This window comes from Brassica oleracea, chromosome C2 (assembly GCF_000695525.1).
Source record: "Brassica oleracea var. oleracea cultivar TO1000 chromosome C2, BOL, whole genome shotgun sequence".
Classification (NCBI taxonomy): domain Eukaryota; kingdom Viridiplantae; phylum Streptophyta; class Magnoliopsida; order Brassicales; family Brassicaceae; genus Brassica; species Brassica oleracea.
In genome coordinates, this window is record NC_027749.1 from 49622949 (window position 1) to 49635848 (window position 12900).

Below are 12900 nucleotides of genomic sequence, written 5' to 3' on the forward strand. Positions count from 1 at the left end.
CACCACTCCACTCTTCACAGCAACATCTTTGCTCCGTGATTGTTTCCCAACGTGTACTCTCTCAACTGCAGTTAGAAGAACAACAAAACAAGAACAATTTAGCATTACATAGAACAAGAACAATTTTAGCATTACATTAATTTGATTAGAACAAGAACCGCATCAAGAACAAGAAGACGAGTTTAACAACAAGAAACAAAACAACAAGAAACTTAACATTTTAACATAACATTAACTTGATTAGACGAGTTTAACAATAAGAAACATAACAATAAGAAACTTAACAAGAAACATAATAAGTTACAGAACATTTTGTCGATTAACTAAGTAGATATCAAGTCATTGATGAGCTTCTTCTTGAGGGGCTCTTCGTACTCAGCTAGAGGTTCCTTTTTTCCAATAAGAGAGTAAAGCAGACTCATCTTAGACAACCGTTCTTTCATTGCCAAATCTCCCTGTTTGATTGTCCACATACTCTGAAACTTAGACAACCGTTCATTCACATAATTCTCGTCTACCACCTTCTTCTTACCACTTGTCTTTGCACTCTTAACACATAGGGAACGCTTGTTCTCAGTTGCTTGAGAGGTTGATGAATCTGCACCGTCGTCACACTTCCTCTTCTTCGATGTCCCTTCGTTTTTAGCAGTGGCAAGGTCGCACCACTTCTGATCATGCCGCAGCTCCCTCCATGCGTGTTCTAGATTGAATTTCTTCTTCTGATTGTTGTAGAATATTTGATGTGCTAGCTTCAGAACATCATTTTCATTTTGTCCACTACTTTTCTCCCTAGTAGCAGATCATACGCTCCACAGAACTTGGACACAATGTCATTGATCCTGTGCCAACGGTGCTTCAACTGGTTTGGCTCTCTCTGTTCGCAGCCATCATCCTTTGAACTTGTCTGAAAATAGGCAGTAATTCTTGACCAAAAGGCGACTGATCTTTGCTCGTTCCCAACCAGAGGGTCTTTGCTCGTGTTTAACCACGAGCTGATGAGCAAAATATCATCCTTTGGTGTCCATTTATGTCGCTCTCTTCGCTCTGCACCAGTGTCTCCATCGAAGTTTGAGGCTTCGGAAACTTGACTGCTTAGAAATGGAAGTTGTGAAGAAGATAGTTCAGCACTATCTTCATAGTTTCCAAAGGAAACAATTTGTTGACTATTAAGTAGGTCAACAAACTTTGAGGTTCCAGTCGATGGATATGAATCCATATCAAAGAAGACAGAAAGAAAAGAACAAAGCTGAGAAACTAGGATGATGAAGAGAAAGTGAGATGAATTCAAGAAAGAAGAGAAGAAAATAGTTTTATAGAATGAAGAAAAGAAGAACACGGTTTGCATTGATCACAACCAACCATAACCGACATGATATGTATTTAACACCTTCCTCCCACAACACCATTCATTTCTATCTGACCATAATCAATTTAAGACAACCATTATCTCAGACAAACCATTTAAACAGCTATTTATTACCTAACCTAACACATAATTACATTTCAATTCATTTCAAACAAGAGATTGCAATCAACAACAATCGCAACATATTTGCAATGCTTTATCCAATTCAAACAAGAGTAAATAGCTACAATAATACCGAATTCAACAGACCAAAGACCATGTTTTAATCCAATTCTAAATTCAGTTCAAGCAACAAAAAAATTCAACAACATTCCCAACATATTTTACATACCACAAACCAATTTATTGCCAATGATTTATCCAATTCAAACAAGACTAAATAGCAAAAATAATAGCTAATTCAACAGACCAAAGACAATGGTTTTATCCAATTCTCAATCCAGTTCAAGCAACAATAAAATTCAACAACAAGCGCAACATAACTCACAAAAGAACAACGAATATAAACTATGGTTTATCCAATTCAACAGAACAAAGAGATTGAGTTTATCCAGTTCAAAGATCAAAGGCAAAAGTTTTACCTTTTACAAACAATCGTTGGGGTTTTGTCTGACAAAGAGAAAGGTTTAGCCTCGATCGTGCCTCTTGATCAAACCCTCGGAAGACACATAGACAGAAAAAATAAAAACAAATCAGTGGATTGAACTTCTCTAGATTTACGATGAAATAGCACAATCTAAGACATGCATCAATGAAATATTCAAACATGTAAACATATTAACTCATCTTTACCTTCCGATTCGCCATCAGTCACCGTTTTCCTTCGTCACCGACAGCCACCACGAGAGAGATGTGGCCCTTTTCCTTGGTCGTTGAGAGCAACCGTTAGAGAGGACGCCGTTTTCCTTCGTCGACATTATCCATCGAGAGACACGCCGTTCGTTGAGTAGAGCCACCGAGAAGAAGAAAAATCACCATTTTCGTTGCCGGAAGAGGAAAGAAGGAAAAGAGAAAGAAGAGAAAGAAGAAACGCGAAGAAACACGCGACACCATCTCTCCTCTCTCCAATGAACTCGTGACGCATGGCTATTAAACGCCGTGCCTTCGCTCCCTTAATTAAGGAATGCGTTATGATTTAATATGGATTTTACATTTATTTTTAATCTTTTTAAGCTAAGGTCCCTTCTTAAGGGCTTCGAATAAACGTGCTCTTAGTGAACAAAAAATATAATACAACTGTCAACTGATTAGTTCTTATGGTTAAAAATTATCAACCATTAGGGTTTAGTTTAATAGAAAAGTTAGTGACCTTCTAGTGGTTTTTGTTTTTGTCATAATTGCGGTCTAAGATTCTTCCATCAATTTATTACTCGATTGACACCAGTAAGGCAATTAATCTTGGCAGTTGTCATTTTGATGGATCCATTCTAACAGCACATTCTTTTGCCCAAAATTATCACCTTTTATTCCAATTACTATTGACTCTAAAAGGATATATTGTTTCAATTGGAAAATGTCGTGCGACTGAATATGGTTTACATACTTTTTTCTTTATTTATTTTATGAGTCAGTTAATTTAATTTGTGTTACCAAAGTTTGTAAAACAAGATATAGAATGACAAAAGAACATCCATAGAACCCATGCATAGACGAAAGTGGTTAGAATGTTATCATATACTAATAATAAATTTTTTATATCGTATATAATGAACATTATTATTCCTTTTCAATATTTGACTATCACCTACTACACTCTAAACTCAGAAAATTGATCATAAAACATGAATGTTTGTTTCAATAATGACCTAAAATAATAAAAAAGATGATAGTCGAAGATGTGTTTGGTGTTTGATTGAGTCGTTATCGAAGCCTCACATGGGCGAGGAATGGTGATGAAAGAGCCCCGCTATTCACCAAACTGTATTCCTTTTTTGTTTCCAATTATTATTTTTATTATTAAGTAGTTGGGGAAAAATCTAGAAAAAATTGGAAGTATCTACAGTCATGTTGTGGATGATCAAACCCATGTGACAGTTGGTTTGAAGTTTCACCACAGCCAAAATCTTTGGATCCAACTTGTTCCCCTTTAGAAAATAAATTGAGGAAACTCATATATATATACAGGACAGTTAGTAAATTTATAGCTAACGAAATATTCACTCATAATCTAGGATATACGTAACTTAGAGCTTTTTTATTAGAAGATTTGGATATTTTATAAAAAAAATTAAATTAACATTGAAACATTGAAAATTTATTGAGAGCTTTCCAATTAACTGTTATAATTTGATTGGTTGATGGTTTTTAATTTTTTATTTATCTAATTAAAGTTTTTAAAAGGAAACTAACTCTAAAATTACCTAATCTAATATATATTTCTAAATATACAATTAAACATCTTAAATATAGATGAATTAACATAATTTATTTATAGAAACAATTAAATATCATAGATTACATTATATAAAATGATAATATACATTTAAATACATATGATACTACATAAACAATTATAAAAACGGGTTTTAATATATTTATATTAGTAGTGATTACAATAAATCAATGTAAACCTAATAATATTAATTAAACTCACTCATTCGCTCTATATATATATATTTTTTTCTAAAATATTTCAAATGAATGCAAAATAGTCAAATATATAATTTTAAAACATTCTCATCATTTTCCAATGATAATGTAATATCATAGATAAGTTATCACATTTAGAAATGATTAAAATATTTTTATATTTTAAAACATAAAAATTATATGATAAGTCATTTAAAATTATATTAAATCAAGAAATGTTATTTAATTAATCTATTAATATAAACAGATAAATTAAAATTATTATATGGTAAATCACTTAAAATTATATTATATGGTAATTCATTTAAAATTAATATATAGTAAGTCATTTAAAATTAAATTAATCAAATTATTTTTCACATGCTTTTCCTAGAGTTAATACTCTATTAAAATAATTAATATAGCTTTGATTATAAGAAAATTAGCATGCTTGTTTTGAATAATAAAAAAATAAAGGAGACATAAATAAAAAAATAGGAGGAAAGAATAATAAAATATGTTTGTTGCATTTATGTCTCTTTTATATTCTTATGTATTTAATTTTATTTGTCTGTCGAGATGCATATATTTTTTGTGCTACTATAAATGTGAACTAATTAGTTTTATGTGTTTTTAAAATATTGTAATAAATTGAATAAGAAAGATCAATAAAAATGACATGTTCTATAATTGTTAAAGTCAAAGATAGACAATATAATGTAAATTGCAAGTAGGATAAATTATTAAAAAAATAATGAGATATATATTGTGTGGTATAATAAACTCTTAAAATGTACAATAATAAAATTTTAACAAATGTTATACAAATAAAAATACTTTATTTTGATATAATATTTGATCTCACGTTAATATTAGGTATATATGCCTAAAATAACAACATTTTGTTATTTAAAAATTATTTTTTCTTATTAATTAATCAGATTTAATTAAAATGGGTATGTTTTAAAGGAAGAAATGGTTTGTTTAACCCATTTAAGTTTTACGTTAAACACTAAATAAAAAATGAGTGAGAAAGTGTGATTTGTGATTTGACAAAATTATGAGAGAAATTACTTAGACTACCATTTTCCTAATACATGTTTTCATGTTTACATTAACCAAATTTATCTTTGGTTTTAAAGAGATAAATCATACTATATGTTAATTGAGAAGTCAATTAAATGATTTTTCTTATGTATTGTTAATAGGTTAAATTTTAAAAAATAGTTATAATTTGATTTGTTGTTGACGTTCATTAGTTATTTATTTAATCAGATCTAAAAATAAGATGTAACTATAGAACTAATTAATATAAATTACCAAATAACACATGTAATATTAAAAATAATGGTTTATGGTAACTAATTGCAGAATTGAAAAAATAATATATATGTTTTATCAATTTCTTTTTCTTTATCAATTATTTATATATAATTAAATAAAATACTTTAACTCTTTTTACTGAAAAAATTAATGGTTATATATTCTTATATAAAAGAATTAGATTTGTGGGTAAAAAAATTAGAATTTTTTTATGTTTTCTAAAGTCCACACAAAAACATTTACAAAATATCTTCATGATAAAAACATCCGATCATTGTATTGGTGCTACACAAAAAACTCTTTTTTTATTTCTTGAAAGCTAGAGTATTTTCAGTTTTTCCACGTGTTAGAATAAAATGTAAAGTAATTCTACAACCAACTATCTGAATTAATTATAATATTGTTTTTCTGTAAGAAAAATATTTGTAATGACTAAGGTTTACGTTGTTGAACTATTTTAAATCTCACTGATATTCTAAAAATATATACTAAAATTTTTTATTATCCAACTATTTAAAATTTAAAATTAAAATTTAAATTTTAATTATATTTCAAAAAATATAACAATGTAAATATAATATATATTTCTTCATATAATATAATTACTCGTAAAATTGCGGACAAACACCTAGTTCTAATTTAAATGAAATTATGATACGCTTTCCAAAATCATCGTTGAGAAAAAAAAATCGCCACATAGATATAGTTTGGCATGTAAGCTATTAATACTAAAGCTATACAATATCTGAGACTAATGGATAACCCATTTTCTCATGTCGCTGCAACTACGAATACAACAAATGAGTTTAAAACTAAGGAATCAGCATATATAGATCTCTCTGTCTGTTACAAAAAAAAAAAAGGATCTCCCTCTCTCTCACTCACAACATCAATGAGATTTTTTGGGTCGTACTGGTAACGGTATGGGTCCCATTTAGGACCAAATTGATTGCTAGTTAAATATAACAAAGAAAACAAATATTTCTCTTTTTATCTCATAAAGCCAACACTACTTATAGCCAACTTTCACTCTTCCATGCTACTTCACTTCCATCATTCTTTTTCCATCACTTTCCTCTTTACATATTTCCACAAACACTTTGATAGACACACTCAAACTACTAATGACACGACCACAACAACGTTTACGAGGCGTGAGGCAGAGACATTGGGGATCTTGGGTCTCAGAAATTCGTCACCCTCTCTTGTAAGCAATGTTTTTAAAACCGGAACGGTAGCTGTATTACCAAAATTACCAAATTAGCATCTCTTTATTCATTCTTGACTAATTAACCAAGAAGTGTGGCTAATTCGTTTTATTTATTTATTTCAGGAAAACGAGAATCTGGCTCGGAACGTTTGAGACTGCCGAGGATGCGGCAAGGGCCTACGACGAGGCGGCGAGGCTAATGTGTGGCCCAAGAGCTCGTACTAATTTCCCTTACAACCCAAACGCGATTCCTTCTCCCTCTTCCAAGCTCCTCTCCGCTACTCTCACCGCTAAACTCCACAAATGCTATATGGCTTCTCTTCAGATGACCAAACAGTCACAAACACAAACGCAGAACACGAGATTACGGCCGTTATCCTTACCGGACACTCACGGCGTTAACAATGTCACTTTGGACGGTGGAACTCAGTATAACACGGGAGGAGTAACGGAGATGAAGTGTGACGATGGAAACTCCAATTTCAAACAGAACTTCAGGCCATTAGAGGAAGATCATATCGAGCAAATGATCGAGGAGCTGCTTCATTACGGTTCCATTGAGTTTTGCTCTGTTTTACCTAGTCAGTCGCTGTGAGAAACAGCCATGTCGCTTTAGTAAAGAAGCTAATATTCTGTTTCTGAAACAGAGCATTTAGCTTTGTTATTTAGCATACTATTTCTTCCTTCCATAATACGGTGTCATATAATGAGTACTAGTGAGGAGTGCTAACCAATTTACATTTTGATCTGAATTGGCCTCTTTGAAATATTCATTCTAGTTTCTACAAAGAGCAATCGATCATAAGCTATGTAACGTATAGTAAATTTTATGATATGAAAATTGTTATCAATTTCTTTGCATCATTTTCTCCTTGTAAGAAAACTAAATAAAATTTAGCGCAATTCTATCAAATAGACAATTTTTAAGTTTTTGTCACAAAAAGCTTCTAACGATAAAAATGACCAAAATAAATTTTATTAAATAATAAAATACTCTTATACCCTAAATAAAAAAAATGTATAGTTTCGAATTATATGTTTTCAAATTTGAACTTTTTTTATCAAAATTATTTATTATTTTTCATTCAAATTTTCTTTTTGAAATTCGAAAATACTTTTTGAAAATATTTTTCAATTTTTAATATTTTAATATTTATTTTGTATCTCTAAAAATTTTAAATCCGCTCCTTAATTCTAAACAATAAAGTGTAGATTAATTAACATTAAAGATATAAATGTATATTTACCTATTTAATGAAATATTTTGGTCATTTTGATACTTATGACTATATTTGTGACAAAAATCATTTTTAGGCTATCTGAGGGTATTTCTCTTAAATTTAAACCAATGTCTAAAATTTAATTGGATCATGAAAATTATGTTTTACATGTGTTCGTGTGTGAATAAGTGGGGATTTTATGTAGTAAAAAGATACAACATTTGGGAAAAAAGATATCAAACGAAGAAGAGCGACTCAGAGACAGAGAGTTTGTAAAAAGGGTTTGAAATCTTTGTTCTTTTTGTTTCATGCATCATGCATGTTCTCATTTTTTTTCAACGGTGGGCCTTAATTAACGTACGCAACCGCAGTCACTGCTTTATCAACGTTTTGGAATATTTTGTTTTGATTGGTTTTTCACAAAAACTTGTTTCCCTTACCGATTTGAAATGGACGTATGCAACCGCAATCAAGGATCTGTGATGTTTTACGGATGCTTGCGAATCAACGATTCAGACCGTGAAACAGCTATAACCAGGCTATACTTTTCTTTCTAAATTAATTTTAAATTTTAGAAATAATTTAAATCTCTATACACCACCAAAAAGAAGATAGACTCATGAAAAAGACGTCATCTAGGAGGTGCGAAAGCCGACAGTTGCTTCTTTTTTTTGGAAAAAAAGGCTTTATTTTTTTATTTTATTTTTGAAAAAAGGGTAAAAATTGGTGTTCAAAGGAAGCGAACATGAGACCAAAGCTTCCCTTGTTACAATATGCTTTTATGATTATGAAAAAATATATTTAGTGAGATAAAAATGTTTTTCCAAAGGGAAAAAATATCATATTTTACACAAGTCTAATAGATTATAAATAATAATTCACAAAATCATTATACAAACGGCAAAAGGGTATTTGTCTCAATTATGTTTTCTTGCTATTTATTTCTTCAAATTAACTCGTGTTTTTCAACAATAACATATGTTAATCCGGTAGTTAATTTCTTCAAATTAACTCGTGTTTTTTATCAAAATTTTTCTACATACTACATCAGTTAAAAAATAATTTTACGCAGGCCTTATAATCCGGTAGTTTCTCCACTCCGATTGATGGATTCCTCTTGCATGCATATACACGTTATCAGTTGTTAACAACAAGCCAAAACAAAAAAAAAAATCTTTTTTTTTAGTTAAGTAGACGATAATTCCGCATGGTTAATCAACTCGTTGGGATATAACCACTACACATGCAAAAAAAAAAAAAACCACTACACATGCAATGCGTCTAAATTTCAGCACACAAATGATTCGATGTTAGGAATGATATGGATCTAAAGATTTCTTGTCCCTTTATTTTCATGCATGGATAATAAACTACAAAACTTATAATTCTCAAAATAATTAAAAGTAAATTACGCAAGTTATACATACATAATATTCCATAACGTATAAGGATCAAAATAATGACTTGATGAGCTTTTGGCTTAAGACTCGATGAGATTTTCTTTTCATATTTGTAGGCATATTATTCAAATATTTGTATGCATATTATTCAAATATGAAAAACTAGTAGATAAGAGTCATTCTTTGATTTGTAATTAAATTATAACATATTATACCCAAAAGGTGTATGTTATATGAGAGAATTGATAAAACAATTTTCTATAAAAATGTTCTTTGACGATGTGACAAAAGCCTATTATTTATAAGGTTGACGAAAAAAGGACAGAAAATCTATGCTAATTTATCTCACATGCTACAATGTTAAGTCAAAAGCAATTTAATTTGTTCTTTAAAACATTTATTAATATGTTCCAAACTATTTAACATTAGAGTTTTGTAAGCATGCATTGCTTATACGGTATAACAATATATTAGGCAGCTACTATACAACGTATTACTCTCTGAAATTCACTAAATACAGATATGGGACAACATTTGTCTAACAACATTATTGAGATAGATTGGAATCTGAACGTGATATTATTTTTTGGATTGATGTCTTCATCGAATGGTACTTATAATGATTATTCTACCTGTATGGAATTTGATTGTTTCCCCCATAAGCTTTTTAAAAAGAAAGTAAATGAATAAAAAGAGGGAATTATAAAGTGTAGTTTTATTCTTATTATTTTGTTTTATTAAAGCATTTTGAAGCAGCAATGGCATGCTTGTGAGTTCATCATCACTACTTCTTTGAACTTATGTGAGGATCCTTTTTCATTTAAGGAAAGGCTTTCTTCTTGTCCCAATAAAAATTTCACTGCCCTCACCAAAAAAAGAATAAATAGGTAAAAAAAATAGAGACTCAGATTTATAAGAATAATAACATCTCTTAATTGATCCCTGATAATTACATTTACAGCTAATGAAACAATTCCATCACAAAAATAACTAGTGAAACAATTAATCTATTTATCATTAAAAATATATAGGCGTTGCAGAAAAGTTATGAACTTTTTACCAAAAGAAATTATGTACAAACGTGCAAAAACTTTAATTTTGTTTCCCATTAATCTTTTGGGGCTTAGTTGAAGTTTTTGTGAGAGATTACTCAGTTTCTTGTTAATGAAATTCAGCCGACAAAAAAATTATTAGCTGACATTTACTTTTTTCTTTGGTGGTGGTGGTGGTGGTGGGGGGGGTTAATTTCGAACTTATAACTTACATTTCGAGAAATCCTTCATAGCTTGAGAAACATTTTAATAATGCCAAAGTTTGTTGGACATTCGAAACGAACAAACTTATGGAAACTGAAATTATGCTTAACATCTAGGTAAATATATTTAGTCACAGAATCATATATAATTTTGAATCCGAAATAAAATTGATTTACCATCGACATAAGGGAAGACATACCAATGACCTATTTTCTTCTCGACAGTATTTTTAATCTAGCTAGGTATATATGATTGACATGTAAATTTTTAAGTTTTATATAATTAATTAATATTTTTATTTACAGGTACAAACAAAAAGCGTGGCAATGAGAAGATCTATCAAAAGTGCTTCACAACTAGTTTACCGCAACCTTTACCCCGATGAATCTCTTGGGTGAGAGATACATTCATAGATAACACATGAGAATACGTTCGTTTATTTTTGTATAAATATGTTAATAGAAAATAAAATAAAAATAAGGAAGAAAGTGGTCAAAGACAATAAAGGAGAAGAGAATGATGGTGTTGAGTAATGTAGAATCTCATGTGAAGTTGTTGGTTCCGAAAACGATCAAAACATGCCCTAGCAACATTATAGGGAGTCCCTTAAGGCATTCCTTAGAGGAATGGGAAGGAATGGGGTGGGGACCGAAGAAGAAAGAGAAAGGAAAAACTCTTAATTAAAATCATAGATAACACATGAGAATACGTTCGTTTATTTTTGTATAAATATGTTAATAGAAAATAAAATAAAAATAAGGAAGAAAGTGGTCAAAGACAATAAAGGAGAAGAGAATGATGGTGTTGAGTAATGTAGAATCTCATGTGAAGTTGTTGGTTCCGAAAACGATCAAAACATGCCCTAGCAACATTATAGGGAGTCCCTTAAGGCATTCCTTAGAGGAATGGGAAGGAATGGGGTGGGGACCGAAGAAGAAAGAGAAAGGAAAAACTCTTAATTAAAAACTGTCTCTTACTTTCTAACGAAAAAAAAAAAAAAAAAAAAAAAGCAGAACAAGGACTCTTTCCCTCTCTCTCTTCGTCCCAGCAATAATGTTGCTCTGTGGTGAAACTCCTTTTCAGTATTTTAACCACATCCAATTCCTCGTTGTTTTATACTGTGTGTGTATATTTTTCCGGCTAATGTTCGTATTTATTGATAGTATTTCCTTCCTCATCCGTTTTTTTCTTCCAAGATGTTCTAGCATCAAGTGTGTATTTCGAAAAATGTTAAAAGTGTAGATTTTGTATAGTTTTTCAGTGTGGAAGTTACAATACCACATTTTATGCAATTACCATAAGTTTTCCAGCGCAATCAAAGCTGGGAATGATGATACGTGACACCACAATCACTATCCAAATAAAATGATTAGATAATTTCGATATATGAGAATAATTGATTCCCTAATCTAGATTTATAGGACAATTTCTGCTGATCAAGGAATTACCACTAGTCCAGTACTATTTGGTTAGCATAATGAACTGTTTCCTTTCTCACAATTTGACATTCATAGAAGCTGCGCATGTGTGTTAAATACCACGTAAGTGTGCGTTACCTTCTTTCTTATATATTAACTCGAATCTTTCTCCTGACAGTATTTATTTATATAAATATACCACGATACGTAAATGTAGGTGCGCATCTATATGAATTAATTAGACTTACTTTGTGATTTAAGTTTCTAAACGTATAAATAAAAAGTGATTTAAAACGACGATGGACACTGCATCAACTTAGAGGGAGAGAAACAAAAGCAACTGGAAACCTCCCCTATTCTCTTTGTAGGCTATTATTTTCAAAATGCTCCGTTTTTCCACCGTTAGCGCGTGCATCAGCGGTAAGAGAGTGCTTCACTGTCTTTCGATTTCTCTCAACGACCTCAGCAATGTTGCTGGATGATTTCTACATGTCACGCTCCCGACGTCCTTAGGAGATGCTATGGAGGTGGCTTTCGCTTGAGCAGGGAGATGAGAAAATCCGCCATTGCTCAGGACAAAGCATGCCGACGGCTCGGGGACGGTCGTCCAAGCTGCTTAGTTCTAGGGTTTTCTCTTTAACTGGTTTTATCCCAAATTCATTTCTGGTTATTTACGGGGTTTTTTCATCCAATTTAAATTTTGTGTAAAACCATCAAACTTTATCGGTTAGGGGTCAAATCTCTTAGAAACACAAAGAGTTATAATAAGAACAACTTTTTTTATTAGCTTTAGAAACTACTCAAAACTAAAGCTCTCAATATGTTTCTCTTAAATCATATGGAACACCTCTCCATTAGACCTATATTTATATGAAAGACAATTCCCTTTAACATGTGAGATATGAAAAACACAAACCTAACCTAAATAGAAACTTTATTTTCCTATTTATAGGTTTCCTTATTGTGTTTATCTTAACATATTAAACATCTAATAATATGTTAAGTTTTCACAAGCTTGGAATTATCCAACATTCACCCCCTTAATTCCAACTTGAATTAGGGAGATCAATTTCTTGAACTCCGATTAAGCTCCTCATTTGCTTGAACATAATCCTTGCTAATGGCTTGGTAAGGATGTC

The 12900-nt window shown here is 30.8% G+C and overlaps 2 protein-coding genes across 2 annotated transcripts; one reads left to right on the forward strand and one right to left on the reverse strand.

Annotated features, from left to right (window-relative positions):
- Window positions 1-323: 323 nt before the first annotated feature.
- On the reverse strand, window positions 324-1216 carry LOC106324507 (glutathione S-transferase T3-like). The gene is made up of 2 exons (XM_013762467.1): window positions 782-1216; window positions 324-719 (listed from the first exon to the last, which is right to left on the reverse strand). Exons 1-2 carry the CDS (start codon window positions 1214-1216, stop codon window positions 324-326), a joined length of 831 nt encoding a protein of 276 aa, XP_013617921.1.
- Window positions 1217-6286: 5070 nt separating this feature from the next.
- On the forward strand, window positions 6287-7292 carry LOC106325889 (ethylene-responsive transcription factor ERF003-like). Its single transcript, XM_013763939.1, has 2 exons — window positions 6287-6464; window positions 6591-7292. Exons 1-2 carry the CDS (start codon window positions 6382-6384, stop codon window positions 7060-7062), a joined length of 555 nt encoding a protein of 184 aa, XP_013619393.1. The 5' UTR covers window positions 6287-6381; the 3' UTR covers window positions 7063-7292.
- The last annotated feature ends 5608 nt before the right edge of the window (window positions 7293-12900 follow it).

Bases quoted from the DNA above. Each gene is read 5' to 3' on its own strand.
- LOC106324507 (XM_013762467.1), bottom strand. From the start codon at position 1,216: ATGGATTCATATCCATCGACTGGAACCTCAAAGTTTGTTGACCTACTT. The intron at 720-781 runs GTAGTGGACAAA...TACAACAATCAG, and splicing joins ATCTGCTACTAGGGAGAAAA to AAGAAGAAATTCAATCTAGA.
- LOC106325889 (XM_013763939.1), top strand. From the start codon at position 6,382: ATGACACGACCACAACAACGTTTACGAGGCGTGAGGCAGAGACATTGG. The intron at 6,465-6,590 runs GTAAGCAATGTT...TATTTATTTCAG, and splicing joins GAAATTCGTCACCCTCTCTT to GAAAACGAGAATCTGGCTCG.